We start from the raw sequence: 15436 nt of genomic DNA on the forward strand, positions 1-15436 counted from the left end.
GCATCTCTTCTATAATTTCTTACTATCATTTAGTTTTCTGGGTACACAATCCCATCTGTAGTGCTGTAAGAGAAAAGACATCACTGGAAATGTGCATTTCTGACGTAAAGACAGAACAAATACACCAAGCATGTGCCTATTTTCACTGGTGGTGGTGCTGATGGTATAGCTACCTCACAGTTAAGAGACAGTCAGGAGGGGCCAAGAACTACACAGGCAAGTGAGACGAGGGACAGTGAGAAGTGCTGAATGTCTGAGCAGTATTCATAACAAACTTTGTGACTCCAGGAGACCCGATGGCTGGCCATTTGACCTACACATGTCAAAGCCTTCAGGCCCTGCTGGTAGTTTTCTACCCTGACAGCTACATTCCCTGCATTCCTTCAGGCAAGTACAACAGCTGGGAAATCCACTAATTGTCTCATAGGCCGAGACGAGAAAAATAACATCAAAAATAAAATGCCCTAGTTTCGAGACTGATGATTGCCCTATTTAGCCTCTATCCAAGACTGGCTGGTGCTCTAATAACAAAGTAGAAGAAATGAACATGAAAAAACGAGCTACCAAAATAAAGGTTTTAAAGAAATATAGCTACAACAAAATAAAAAACTAATGTAGATTTACAGATAAAAATTATTATTGCTAGCTATTATAAACATCAGCTGGAAATATCTCAGTATATGTACAATATTTAATTTTTTACGTCTAAATATACAACAAGAAGAAGGTTTTAGTGGATTTCAGTCTGATATGTTGGCTAACATTAAATGACCGTGGGTTGTAGGAAACCCACATGTACAACTAGTTACAGCCTAATGTTTGTGGTGTTAACAGGCTTTTAAGTGTAATTTGTGTTGCAGAGTTCATTTTGGCTTACTTTCATGTCTCCGATAACAGTTTGGAAGAGTCCTCCAAGTGCGCTGCATTCCTTCTCGATAACAGCCTCCATTTTCAGGACCAACTCCAGTGGTCAGTCCCGACTCGGCGAGCCACCTCCTCCGCTCTCCAGGAAAAACCAAATAACTCCGAAAAATACCAACAAAAGCGAGCAAACACGGGTTTAAAAATGCCTGCAGCTCTGAAACGGACGAACACCTGCTCGTTATCGCGGTGAAACGCGTACGGAAAACACGGCTCCGTCCCGCTCCGCTGCACCGTTTACTTCAAATCAAAAGAAGCTGTTGGGACGAAAAGAGAAATTTAAATCCCCCTCTCCCCTCCACGCCGCCACGCTCATACCCATGGCCGGACCGGGAAGATAACCTCGCGTAGTTTGATCGTGAAAACTAGAGATAATCCACGATGTTTGCCTGGTAGCGTTACTCCGTATTCTGACAGGTAAATTGCACACCGACATTCACTAGTACCCTGAAGCTTTCTCAACACCGACTGAGAGGGAGAAAAAACGAGTCTAGAAACAAGCATCTAGTCTGCCTGATAGGGAACTAAAGCATTTCCGGTTAAGTTTTTACCCTACCAAAATAAAACACCTGATTGATTAAAGTGTTAAAATCGTCCCGAAAAGACGTCTGTAACAGAGATAAAACATTACAGTGATATCGCGATACGCACAGAGCGGTGCCCACCTCAGTTAAAGCTTTGGATTTCACAAGCTATTACAGCGATTTTACTTCATGTATTGAACTGTTGTTTGTATTGTGAAGGAAGTCTCCGGATACTTCCGGTATTACGGTGTTTGCTTGACTCCATGGTGATGGGAGATGCAGAGGTGAGCAGTGAGTGGACCAAGCCAGAGGAAATAAAGTGCATTCATGGGTTGAATGATGTTTTTCATTTGGTAGATTTTTATCTTAAAAACAACGCTAAAACTGGAACACTGGAATATATGGACTGACCTGAAATAGCCGAAATGAGTTCAGAACAAAGTATTTTCTTCCCTATTGTTTTTTTCCTGACTGCATAAGTGTTGAGTGTGCATGTTTCAAACTGTGTTTTTTTTTTGATGCCAGCTTTTTGATATTTATGTATAAACACTTGATAGATATGGAAAAGTTGAGATGTTATAGATAAAGAGAGACATCTGGTGGCTGAAGTTATAATAACAGCATAAAATCACCACAGACAGGTAAAATAGAGCAGCCTGGTGTCCTCTGATCTTGGTCCTGGGGTCCACTGCCCTGCATGTTTCTAGATGGTCAAACACAACTGATTCCAATAAATGGGTCATTACCAGGCTTCTGCAGATGGCGAGCAGATTATTTGAATGATGTGTTGGTTGCAGGGAAGCATGTAAACCATGCAGGCAGGGCTGGGAAACATTGTAATAGCCTATGAAGTTATAGCCTTTCAACAGTAATCTAATCTGAGTACAAATAGTGTACCCATTATGACAACAATATGTGTAAAAATCATATCTATAGTGCATGAAGGCATTTATAAATGATAATGTCAAACTCTCTCACTAGCACTGACCTTTTTGTCAAAGGCAGCCTTATTAACCATACAGCCTTCTCAACAGTGACTATGCATTATTATCAATATCAAATTATTATCATTATCTATGTTCTGATAGATTGTGTGTGTAAAATTAAATACTTGCAAAGAATGAGCAGAAAAAAGCTCTCTACGTTATTTGTCCTTTTTGTCCTACGTTTTTTAGCAACAGACACATTTATAATCAAGCCTGTCAACTATTCATTTTGTGGTATTGTATAAGTAATATTACCAATATTCAATGAAATACTTGAAACATTACAAACACATGCTGCATTGATTCAATTAAATATGTGCATACATACTATGTACATTTTATTGAACACATAACAGTATGTTATGCTGTATGAAAACATAGTACATTCACTTAACATTGAAATTGAAAACTTGAATTGAAATGAATTGGGAGTGCTGCCACATTTTGCTGTGAAAAAAGCCGGAAATCCAGATAAACTGTGTATCTCAAATAGACATACAGTTACAGGAAGGTTACTTTCTGTTGGGTGAAATAATATCCGCTGCTACATCCTTAAGACACATTCATGTCTATGCTAAGTATCTGAATAGAAAACATACCAATATGCATGTGAATATACTAATTAACTCCATTTGTGTTACTGAATTGATTTGATGCACAAGCAGGGAACATTTCCTGTATTGAAGTGCTGGTTTGAAATAGCTGAAATAGACCAAGCCCTTTCCTACAGTAGCATTTGCAAGAAGTTGTGCTGGAATGTGTTCAGTCTTCATCTGAGGAAATTTAGGAAATCATTTAAATATAAAGGAGGAAGACAGAGGTTAACCCGTCCTGTTCCCTGCAGGGCCTCTGAAATATTGTTAGTGGGGGATATTGTCAGAGGGAGTACTTGAAGACACAAAGAGTTGGCACAAATCATCATAAAATCCCAAATAATTTCTGGATATTGTTAGCCAAGTCTGTATACCTTTTCTGTGTCATTTCAGTAATACTGCCGTTCGTTAGAGGTAAGAACTAATCGCATTATATTTGGGAGTAACAGTCTCTGGTCTGCTCAGAAAATATAGGGCCACTTTTTAACCCTCTCACAGATAATCAAAGCTACATTGTTCCCTTGGCCAAGTCTTTGAATTGTGCAGTCTGAGAAATCTGGTGGAATTACGATACTTCCTGGGACACTGTTGTAAGTATATTGCCATTTGCTCTCATAAAGCCTTTGAAATTGTCTTTGGCGACTCTTAGTGGTAGCATCAAAAAAGACAACAACGCGTCCTGTCATGATGCAAAGACAAGAGCTTCTTTTTTCTTCAAAACCTTTATTTCTGTAGCTCTAAAATGCATTTAAAATGTCAAAAACAGCAGGTGTGACGAACAGCAAAATCCTCATTTAAAACCATTTTAAATTATTAACATTTAATAGCCTAACACAAACAATAATATATAGTACATACAACTAATACATCTCATAGCAAGTAAGACAGTTAATGATTTGGACAATTATATGATGCGTCAACACAGTTAGAATAAACACTAAAAACATACTACTTTACATAATTAAATAATCCATATGTAGATAAAGATCACTGTTTTAAATATTCTAGCTCACAAAGGCATTTATATTGATAAAAAGATTGAATGATTAGTTTGTAGTAGAACTCACCAGAATGACCTAGACCACGGTCAAATTATATTAATCGATAAGTCAGTTAACCACATAGTACAGCACTCAGAAGGTTTAAACAGTAAGAGGTGTTGTTATGTGACAAATGTTGACTGAGAATGTACAACAGCTACAATATTGTATCTAATATATGCTGGAAGTGCTCACAACACGAAACTGAAAACTGAAATTCAAAATCAGATCAAGTCACATTTTAAACAGTGGCCACGTAAAAACAATTGTGTTAAGTCTACAGTGAGTTTACAGCTCATTAGCACCAAGGTAACTGGAGGACCGTGAAAACAATCACAAATTGCACCATCACATTTAGGATCTGTTGTGCATAACCCATAGCTGCATTCACAGGCACGTTTTTGTGGTGGTGGAAATAGGAAACATTCCCTCTGATGAGGACGTTACTCAGGAAATGTTGCAACATTTGTAACAAAGTGGGTGGAAATACAAAACTGTGTCACCAGCATCACTTTAAAACAGAATAGCCTCAAAAGATATCATATATGAGGTCCCCTCACAACCTTTCCTAACTTCTCACGTATATTTCTTGTGGAGAGGAAAGCTGGAAAACAGCAATTTAAACCGCTATTCTTTAACCCAGCTCTTCTCACAACACTATTAACAGCCTAGACTGAACCTACCTAAAACCAATCTTTCAATATCTCAAGAGAAGGATCCCTATCAATATCCAAAGATCTTGTTGATTTGAATGAAGCTCAACTTCTGTCTATATTTTTCTTTTGATGGTGTGACTTCCCCATCAGTAAATGACACATTTTGCACTGAACTGAAGTAAACAGCAGTGCTCTCCACAGAGCTCTGGATGGTGTGGCTGGTGTTTTAATACGTGCCGAAGTTATGAAGCAGTTATAAAACTAGTTTGTGCTGGTTTTCCCGGTTACATCCTCCATCTCTTGAAGCCCATCACCATACTGCAGCCATAGCATATTGTCACCACAAATGCAAATATCTGGGACAAAAAGAGAAAGAGCAAAAACACAACTGATCAGGAAAAAAAAAATCAGAAAAATTTCACACATCACATTCATTCACACGTGCTAACTGCAACTAACTTGATTAATCACATATTTTATGTCCATAACAAGTTACAGCAGGCTTATGTGTTCAAATTAGCAGCTAAAGAACAACTTTCTGTAAAAAAAATTCTGTAGATTTGTTTCAAAATTACATATTCTTTTGATATACAACACAGAATACAAACACCCAGCACAGAAAATAAGCCTTTCTCAAAATGTGCATTTCTCAAGTTACATATTTTGGGTCAGCACAGGGGTTTGGGTACATTTTGTCAACACTAAATAAAACCTTACCTCACATAACCTAGCACAGCCTACAATATCTGTCTGTCAAAGAGCACAGCTGCCACTTGCTTTTTTATCATACTGTTTTATGGCCTTGCAGTTCTAGCTGATAGCAGGCATACACAATGTTCTTTTTATTTATGGCGACACGGACAGCGTTTCACATGGGAAAACTGTGCATGTAAAAATGGAAATCAAACAAGTCTGCAGGGAGGTTACTTAGCACATGCAAGCGATGTCTTTGTTCAGATAGTACTGTGAGTGTGTTAAATGCACAAATGATGCATGCACTATACACAATATTACAGACTCAATCTGAAAACATATATAGCACTCACCGTGGCTGCCACATTAATACTGTATTGCTTGTCATCCAGGACCGTGAATATATTGCCCCGAGGGTAGGTTATACACATAACAGTTCCAGTGCTGTTGGCCAGTGGCTTGATGTGGGCTCCTCCATTAGCTGCTGTAGTTGCTGCCTCCAGCACAAAAGCAGCAAAGTAGAAAAGCAAAGCTAGGAAATGGTAAAACACATCCTGAGAAAAGGAGAGAGAATGCATTAGAAACAAATACAATTAAGTCGTGTAAACAGCTACAGATATGAGCAATGTTTTTTTTTGTTGGAAACTTGCTGAACAACTGTAGGATTCCACCACATAGGACAAAGTGTAGAAAATTAGATTTATCCCACTGCTTAATTATCAGACATTAGCTGCTCTAGTCACAACCCAAGCTGTCACAAGTGAGTGAAAAGGTTTTAGTGATTGGACACCATCACGTTAAAAAATAAAGCAGAGTGAGAGAGGGATAAAGATTGAGGGAGAGTGACAGAGACAGAGGGCGTGTCAGAGAGTTAAGAAGGTTAATGAGAGTTTGTGTTGTCGACTGGGCGAGCCTGGCGGGACTACAGGCAGGCCTTTGTTGCGTTTTGGTGTGAGCTCATCATCTGTGTCACTCATTGTTCGGCCGAAAACAAACAACCCCACACGCCTGGCTACTCCTGGGAGCAGGGCCTGGAGCCTGAGGCAAGGCTGGCTCTGTCTGAGAGCCCAGACTTAAAACAGAGCCCACTACAATGGCAAAGAATATGACACAGGTTCTTGCTTTTTTTTCTCATGTTATAGATGTATTTATCAAACCTATTACACTAATGGAAAATGGTCTCCAACTCTAAGCTGAGTGGCTGAGGGTACAATGTTGAACAGGGGAATTGGACTGCTTATAGCCTGGACTCCATATTGTGTCAGATTCTTAGAAAGGGAAACCAGCCTGTATTTGTTGATTTCCACTGAAATACCAACCGACTGATGTGCTGCAGCTCAGTTATATGTTATATAGTATGTAGTTAAATATTATACAGGAGTTGGAGCTAGTTCACATTAGGGCTGCAACTGACAATTACCTTTTGTTATCAATTAATTTGCAGACTGTTTGTTCGATCAGTGGATAAACCAGTTGGACCATTTAACACCAGAGAGCAGTGAAAATGCCCATCACACTATCCAAAAGCCCAAGGTGATGTCATTAAATGTTTTGTCTTGACCTACAACAGAGAATCAATGGCCTATAGACAAAGGAACGTAGCAAATTCCACATTTGAGAAACTGGCACCATGATATGTTTGACTTTTATCTATTAGATTCACTGTTTATGCAAGATTTTCAATGTTGGCCTAAAAAAGATTTTGTTTTTACAGCGACGCCCACACACACACTTAGACACATACTTTACTGATGTGTGATGTGAAAGAACTATTTTCTCTTAGATTTTACACATCACATTGTGACTAATATAATGATGCCAATACCCCAGATGTGCACGTGTTCCTTTTTTTTTTTACTCCATCTGTGACTCAACACTTGATTAAGTGCCATGTAGTGGTGGCTGAAATCACATGAGTTCCCTTTTGTTCCTCATAGCGTGACTTACGTAACAGCCACAATGAAAATTAGACTGAAAAATATTATGCAATCTATAAGGAATCACACTGATGAAGAAAACATCTACTTTTCCTCCATTACAAGGGGAAAAAAATGAGTTGGTCAAACATCTAAAGAGAAAGACAAGACCAGCCATCAAACTGTAAATTAGACTACTGTATTCCATTAATATATTTTTAGTCTAAATACACCAGTTGACTTCCAACTTTCATAGAGCAGTCACTGTTTGATATACTGACATTTGATATACTGACATTTCCATGAACTGTAGTTGCAGTTTAGCCACTGAACCAGATCTCTGTCTTTCATACACCAAACAAGAGTTGCTGTCATGACAACTAACACTGACAGCCATCTTAAAGGTTCCCTAGTAAGCGTTAGACCTCTGACAGCGCTATGGAGCAGGCCCCACTCTAAAAGAAATCTCTTCCTATTCTAGTTTTGATGCAAGCCATGTCCATCCTTGAGAGATAGATAGTATTCTTAATAGACAGTTAGACAGATGTGTACTACATAGCCAGTTGGATATAGATATATGACAAAAAAAAAAGGATAAAGGAATGGACGGAAAGACAGTCAGACAGATGGATAAGTAGGCTGATTGACAGACTGATAAATCAGCTCATTTATCTGCAGCATACCAAGAAATTCCAGTCGGTGTTGATGTGGTCAGCCAGGCCCGTGATGAAGACGGTGAGGTAGGCCGAGGAGAAGACGAAGGTGGTAATGGAGACAAACATCACCCAGCCCTGCAGCAGAGGCACGGGCACATTGGAGGAAGCCACCAGGATCCATACTAGACCACCAAATAACTGAGGATGTAAACAAACAACTTATTTTACTTTGTTTGCTGAAAGCTCAGCTCCTTAATCCTCAAGACTGCTTGGATCCATTTAATCATTCATTATGCTTCAGTGAACACTTTTGTATAGTATATAGCAAACAACAAGCAAGACATCAGATACAACAATACCATGTGTATGTTGGGATGGTGTATTGTACTGCAGAATAGCTACTTTTCTGATACCTCAGATCAGAGTATCTGCAGCCACTGATTTCTGATCCAACACCAGTGCTCTCTGTTTGCCAAATTTAAAATATGTATACCTCACTGAGTGGAACTCCATTTTTGTTTCCTGTTAAAAGATAAGAGGCCATATGGATAAAATACACAATTTGGAGACAGAACACCAGTCCAGGTAACAAATCTAATCTTTGATATGGTTTATTTAGGATAAAGCTAACTTTCCTCTGGTGGGAAAGACTATGTGTAGTCTATGCATTGTAAATGACTAGTATGACATGTTGGAAAATGCTTTATCACTGGGTCCATGCTGATAACAGCCACAACTCTGCATTTGAGTGTCTCTGTTTCCGTGTAAAGGCCTATCTATGCAGGCCTTCACCTGCAAACACGTCTACAAATAGGTAGTAAAATAATGCTGATCTTAGAGGTAGCATGTTAAAGCACCTGGAGAGGGTAAAGCTGACACCTTTTAACATCATTAAATGAGACAATGCTCATAAAACAGTGGACCTACTCTGGTCCACTATAAGCAGGTGGTTTGATCATCGCTTGAGGCGACATTTGTCCTCCCTTTAGCTGTCAAACGTCCACACTAAACACACCCTCAGGCAGTCACAGTGGCGATCAGTGCGCTTCTTAATTTTAACACTGAGCACCCCACACACCCAAGTCTCCCTGGAATAACAGACCATGAAATATTCAGGAAGAAATAATGACTACAGGTCCTGCAGAGAATTTAAACTGCACCGCTATGGTCACTGAGAAATGTAAAAATAAAGCATATAGCTGAAGATCATTAATGACCCTATAATGAACAACACTTACTATTTCTAAACAGACAAGGACTCCAGAGTAAGTTCTCAACACCTCCAGTCCCAAAGGTAGAGAAATAGTTGGCGCAGGGAACGAGGTGGCAGCGGGATTAGTGGCTGGTTCCGACATCTCTATGTCTCCCTCTCTCTTCTCTCTGTCTCCCCCTCTCCTCTGGCTCTCACCCTCTGACTCCCACTAAAAAAAAAAAAAAAAAAAAAAAAAAAAGACTCCGTCAAACAAAGGACGGAGGAAATTCCTCCGGAGTCATGTGTCCCCCAAACAGGTCGGACAGGTGCAGGGGCCACTCCCTGCAAAGCTGTGCTGCATTCAGGGACCTCATGGAAGCTCCTACATCCAGGTGCTCTTTTTGTAAGCCTGTCCGTGTGAGACATAACGACTGAAGTTGGGCTCCAAAATTGAACTGTGGGTTTAATTTGTTGAGTAGTTTTTAGTCTTTAAACAACTGCAGACATCCAGCTTATATGCAACACTGACATGATGGAGTCGTTTAGCTAAGCTTTTGATTCATTCAACGGGTAAAGGTTGCTGAGCACAACAGAAATAAAAGCTAGAGAATTCAATACCCATTACCCATAATGAATGAAAATCAAATGCTTTTTCTTTGTGTAAATCCAGATAATCCATGTATTGCATAATGGGGACAACATGCTAAAAACTTTAATTTTTGCAGAATAAATCAGACGATGGTGAGGTATATCAAGTATGTCATAAAAAATTGCCCCCAGATTGTGTTAACAATTATGAAACATCATAGATGGAGCATTCCTTTACCCCACTGGTTGTTTGTATGGCTTTTAAGGCCCTCCACACCTTTAAAATTAATTATTTACATGGCAAAGATATGTGTTCATTTTGTAGTTTTGGTGATTCCAACATCAACTGAAGGCAGCAGTTTCACTCTCACCTTGTCAGTCTGTTGGAGCACTTGACTCCCTCTGCATGAGCAGACTCCAGAAACATTAGAGGGAAAATCAAACAGTCGGAGTAACAACTAGACCCCACTGATTTCCTCAACACTGTTAGAAAAGAAAAGGCGGCTAACAGAACAATGGTGTGTGTACTGGTTAACTTTCCCAGTGCAGGAGCAAATAAGTTTGAGGAGTAAATATTAGTTCAAGAGTATGAGTGACAGCTGAGGAGAGAGGGGAACTGATTTCCAAACGACTCAGCAACATTTACTGAGTTTGCACCAATGTCTGGAACTGAAACATTTATTGGATTTATTGGAAATGCTGTTTATTTTTAATCAAATGAAGAAGTATTATTGCTGTGCTGTTCAGTCGGTAAGAGCAGTTTCTTATGATCAACCACAGTTAATGTTTAGCTAGGACTTGGGTTATGTCAACCAATGTTGATATAACCTCTGAAAGGGCGCTGGGCTTAGTTCAGTTCAGTGTGGCTGGCAGTTAGAATCAATACAACCTGTAAAAGCCCCTGTATCCTATCACACGATATAAGACAATTGTTTATAAGACGAACGATGCTAGAACGGAAATGTTTTTCATGGCAGTTTTTTCAAGCATCAAGGAAATGGGTTAGAAAAAGATATGCTTTGAGAGGCACATATTTGATCCTGTACATGGAAAGACTTCAGCCTGGTGGGTTTCTGGAGGCCTCACTGTCATCTATCTGACAGCAGGAAGCCAGATGTAAATCTTCTCTCGGGCTAAACTGCTGATTCCTAAGCTCTGCTTAATGCTGCAAACTTCTGACTCTGCAAGATTTAAGTAATGGAATTGTGTAATACAAAATGAGTCAACCCATTATTCTTTTACACATGTTTTTATTGTTTATTTTAGAGGCAGAAAACACACAGTATTGTGTGCTAAATCTTTATTACTAATTGAGAATAAAAGCAATGACAAAATATTAATGAACCATATTGAGAAAATTAAAGAAAACTCATTCTGTGTCAATGTCACCTTTACATTTATCTAAGTGCTTTTTATTTCATAAAAGAAATTAGAAGAATAAACTCAAGACTAACAGTATATTTGAGGGGCTTGCTTGTAACATTACAACACAGACCCCAAAAAACAGAACATTTGTTATCTTTCTATTTGTCATATCAGGCTCTTGGTCACAGTGCAAAGTGTCCAAACATCATAAGTGTAAAACTGTAAAACTAAACTGCCCATACAACCTTAATCCTCACAGATCCATGAAAATTTTGTATCACAAGATGCATCGTTCCATGCTGATGCTGTACGTGAGACCTCCACACAGTCCTCATTGCTATTGTGATCATTGGGCTCCCCTTCTTGCCAGAATCCTGCACCTTCCAGGTCGGACCCATCCACCCACTTCCACTTGCCTTCTTGCTGCTTGTCAGACAGACCGATCCAGGCTACGTCATAATGTTTCTTGACAAAATCCAGCTCAGCTTTTGTGGTTATAATCACCAGGTCTGCTCCTCTCTCTTGGCAGTCTTTTCTGCTCATTTCCCACGTTTTAGCCGCTCGATTAGGAGAGACATAGTAGCACTTGTTGTTGAATTTTACCCATCCTTGGAGGCATGTTTTTTCTAGAGAAAGTACAAGTGCAACAAAGTTGTAAGTATTTTAGTTATTGTGATCCTGAAACAGTTGCTCAGATTTGGGGACCAGCAAAGATAAGTTTTGGGAGCTTTAGTTCAGATTCCCCTGACTGATTTCCATCAATGCGTGATGTTATTTACAACAATTCAAAATGGGTAGCTTTTCCATTCCTTAAGCACAGGCCTGATAGAAAAACATCACATCACATATCAGAACAAAGAGAAACTCTAATATTAAACAAGATAAAGATGCAATAGTTAATTGCTGTTGTCCTACGTGACCTTCCCCTCCAATGATCCAAAGTTCACACAGTCTGCATTCTTATTGCATGTGCAAAGTAACTAAATACCCATTAATGGTTCACTAATAGAATAGAATAGAATGCTTTTATTGTCATTATACAATGTATAACAAGGTAACATTTGCTCCTTGAGAAGAAATATATTGCACAATAGGTGGGAAGGAAGTGCGTGAATGTTGGGGGATTAGTCTGTGTCAGTGCACGTGAGCGCTCAGAGTGGTTATGGCTTTGGGAAAGAAACTGTTTTTTAGTCTGTTTGTTCTTGCCTTGATCCACACAATCCTCCCTTATCACGCTTTCTTGAAGCAGAGAGGTTAAACGTATTATTGTTCACTTTTTTATTCACTTTTAACATTACAAAGGACTAGTAATGTTTGGTAAAATGAGGGCTAACCACAGTTTGTGGAAAAAAGAACGCTAGTCAGATAACAAATTTGGCTTGGATCACTAGTGTGTAAACTTCCCCAAATTCAACATAACAGGTCAGATATACTAATGTTAGCCTTTTTACTCTAATATAGTAGCAATCTTGGACTGTCTTCTACATAGGAAGGGATATCATGAATGGCACTTCCTTAGCATAACCTGTAACCCAACAAAATAATATAGCAAGTAATGCTCCTCGGCCTTAGAAGTAAAGCTGAGTTGGTTTGCTACTGCGAGTAGTAAGCGAGTCAGCTCCAGTATCCTGCAGTCTGTTCTTGGTTGAATGACTCCACACAACTGAGCAGAATATTGTAGATAGTTAGAATTGAACACTTATTTGGATTAATCTTTTGCTTCTGGTGCAAAAGCCTTCTATTTACAAAACTTTAACTAGGAGAGTTGTTATTTTGGATACAAGATTTCTGTGTTGTGTGTCTGTTTAAAGTTATACAGAGGTATTCAGTGCTTCTGTTTAACATTAAACAGACAGTACAGATTAATCAATAACCAACATTTGCGTGGCTGATAAGAACAGCCAACAGACAATTAATTGGTTGCCTGGTATGATGCTGCATTAGTCACATTTAGAAATTTTAGTATCCTAACCCTTGTGTTCGATGGAGTATACTAGCATGCTTTTTTTGATCCATCCAAGTCTCTTGGTGTTTGATAATGTACACTTATTATCAGCATCTTCGTCAATTTCCTTTCTACAACAGTTTATCCAAATCAAAATAGATTTTGTTCATGTTTCAAATTCTTGCTTAAGTACATTTCTTACCTGCTCTGCTGAGATTTAACTGGCTGACCTCCCTCTGTAACTCATCTCGACTTGCAGCCATAGAGTTGTACTGGCTCTGGAGAATCAGCAGCTCTTTTGTCAGGTTGTTTGAATGAATCTTCAGTTGGTTGCGCTCATCTCTCACAGCATCTCTGTCCTTAGTCAGGTTATAAATCAGGTATTCAAACTTTGTGTCTCGTTGATTGATAGCCCTGGAATCTGCAATAAGTTAATTTAGAATCAATGAAAAAACATGAAAGTTATCGAGTGACCGCTCCTACTCCTCCTCTCCTAGACTTTATAGATTTTATATATGCATTAGATGAACGCTGAGGATATTGCTGTGTACCTATGCTAATTGTTGAGGCAGTATCATACTTACTGAGGGCCACCATGCCTAAGATTATAGACAGTAAAAGAAGCCCCAGACACACTGCAACAGCCCCAATCCACCACACTGAAGCACACAAATATCACCATAAAGGTTAGGGTTAGAGAGAGCAATGCAGATTTGTAATTATGCTAAAGGTTTGTATTCTTACCTGGACTTTGAGATCGGGATCCATAATTTGATCTATCATCAGCATCCATTGGACTCCAACCACCTCCTCCAACCTCCCCTGACTTGCTGTCAAACTTCACTGACATCTCTCAGATTTGTGGGCAGTGTCTTTCTTCGCTTTTACACAGAGTCTCCAAGTGCTACATCAAACTGTTTTTATTAAGGTTCAACAATTTGCTGACACAGCAAATACGAGCCTGTGCAGAGGAAGTTTGGGAAAGATAACCCCTGGGTTGGAGTCTTACATAAAGCAGAACTATTTTTTGATGTTAGTTGTGAGTTGTTGTGAATCTATTAAATGTTTAATTCCATTTTTATTTACCGTGTTTCTCCAAACAAACAATATTAATCACCTGTTAAAATTACTTTGCAGATTCATTTACATATACCATTTATACTTTCCAGTATAATTTTTGTATTTGAGCTGCAGTGTATATGTAGTAGCCTTTTATTTTAACCTGTGATTTAGTTTCTGTCATTTGTGTGCATCAGGATTACTCTGTTTATGTGCTGAAGTGTGAGATGTGCTGTTCTCATACATTTTCATCTCATTCTCTGTTAGCTATGAAAACAAACCTCTTCAGGGCTAAATATCTGTGCTTGGGTACAGTAGTAGCCTTTAAGTGATAACAGGTAAACATGCAGGTTATACAGGGCCAAAATGTGTTGTTCCATATTCCCTGCAAATGTTGAAAGTCACCAAAAGGACAGCAGAATCTTTTTTGTAATGTCAAATCAAAGGTTCTGTTTACAAGCGTTTTCTGACATTTTAGCCACACAACAAAACCTCCTTCATAAAATATAGATGTTTCAAGCTTCATCACATGACCAAAGGTGGTCCATTTATACATATATTGTAAGACTCTAAGTTTCTTTTTCTGTAAAATGATGTTAAACTGCAAACCATTAGTGTTAGAAAGTTAGATGTTTCATTTTCCTAGAACTATTTATTAGAAGTCAATGACTCCCCACACTCCCCAGCCCCTTCACTAAAAATGTGAAATCAGCAAATCTCAGCAACCGCAAAAGAGGAAGGATTTCTCTGTCATCTGATAGGGGAACAGCCTTTACCGAAACAAAATGTGAATGTGACGATTGGCAACTCCCTCGGTTACTTTAGTTCAGCCCTTAAAAACTATGTGAGAAACTGCTTTGACATTGTTATTGTGATATTACTTCATACAAATTTTTGATATGATGATAACAGACAAGAGGGTGTATGAAGGGATAGAGAGTATCTTTTCACACATAACTGCAAGTTTTGCCAATAGGTTTTCTAAAAAGCATAAAACACAACAAAGTGCATTTGAGGCTGATGGGAATGTGATTCTTGGGAGAAGTCTTGGGAAAACTGAAAATTTGATCTGATTGTGGCACAAGAGGGAAACGTAAAGGATACCAAATTTATTACACTTCATTCTGAATTTTGAGCACATGAACATCTTTCCAAATTTCACGGTGATTCATTTAATAGTTCTTGAGACATTTGATACAAAACCACAAATGTGAACTTCATGAATGCGTTACAGGAAAACGGAAAGGATATCACAAAAGGAAGAATAGGGATTAATTAATTAACAAAATTGATCCATCTAAT

At 38.7% G+C, this 15436-nt stretch overlaps 3 protein-coding genes across 7 annotated transcripts in view; all 3 read right to left on the reverse strand.

The window, feature by feature from the left end:
* LOC139204849 (protein MTSS 1-like) overlaps nt 1-1037 on the reverse strand; it is a 52163-nt gene extending 51126 nt beyond the window's left edge. For all 5 annotated transcript variants that reach the window (XM_070834868.1, XM_070834863.1, XM_070834867.1 and 2 more), the window contains exon 1: nt 878-1037. In XM_070834868.1, the coding sequence (XP_070690969.1) occupies nt 878-949 (72 nt within the window). In that variant the 5' untranslated portion in view covers nt 950-1037. The remainder of the gene's footprint in view (nt 1-877) is intronic.
* Nucleotides 1038-4845: 3808 nt separating this feature from the next.
* Nucleotides 4846-9495, reverse strand: mal2 (mal, T cell differentiation protein 2). Its single transcript, XM_070835721.1, has 4 exons — nt 9224-9495; nt 8013-8183; nt 5767-5967; nt 4846-5076 (listed from the first exon to the last, which is right to left on the reverse strand). The coding sequence occupies exons 1-4, from the start codon at nt 9338-9340 to the stop codon at nt 5005-5007; spliced, it is 561 nt and encodes a 186-aa protein (XP_070691822.1). The 5' UTR covers nt 9341-9495; the 3' UTR covers nt 4846-5004.
* Nucleotides 9496-11114: 1619 nt separating this feature from the next.
* On the reverse strand, nt 11115-13950 carry LOC139205204 (CD209 antigen-like protein C). The gene is made up of 4 exons (XM_070835352.1): nt 13820-13950; nt 13660-13734; nt 13278-13496; nt 11115-11756 (listed from the first exon to the last, which is right to left on the reverse strand). Exons 1-4 carry the CDS (start codon nt 13923-13925, stop codon nt 11377-11379), a joined length of 780 nt encoding a protein of 259 aa, XP_070691453.1. The 5' UTR covers nt 13926-13950; the 3' UTR covers nt 11115-11376.
* Nucleotides 13951-15436: the final 1486 nt, after the last annotated feature.

The sequence above is a fragment of the Pempheris klunzingeri genome, chromosome 8, assembly GCF_042242105.1.
Source record: "Pempheris klunzingeri isolate RE-2024b chromosome 8, fPemKlu1.hap1, whole genome shotgun sequence".
NCBI lineage: Eukaryota > Metazoa > Chordata > Actinopteri > Acropomatiformes > Pempheridae > Pempheris > Pempheris klunzingeri.

Coding starts and splice junctions, on each gene's coding strand:
- mal2 (XM_070835721.1), bottom strand. CDS start 9,340: ATGTCGGAACCAGCCACTAATCCCGCTGCCACCTCGTTCCCTGCGCCA. Junction 8,184..9,223: donor TCCTTGTCTGTTTAGAAATA/GTAAGTGTTGTT, acceptor TTACATCCTCAG/TTATTTGGTGGTCTAGTATG. Junction 5,077..5,766: donor GTATTAATGTGGCAGCCACG/GTGAGTGCTATA, acceptor TTTTTGTCCCAG/ATATTTGCATTTGTGGTGAC.
- LOC139205204 (XM_070835352.1), bottom strand. CDS start 13,925: ATGTCAGTGAAGTTTGACAGCAAGTCAGGGGAGGTTGGAGGAGGTGGT. Junction 13,735..13,819: donor ATCCCGATCTCAAAGTCCAG/GTAAGAATACAA, acceptor TGTGTGCTTCAG/TGTGGTGGATTGGGGCTGTT. Junction 11,757..13,277: donor GTTAAATCTCAGCAGAGCAG/GTAAGAAATGTA, acceptor TACTTTCTCTAG/AAAAAACATGCCTCCAAGGA.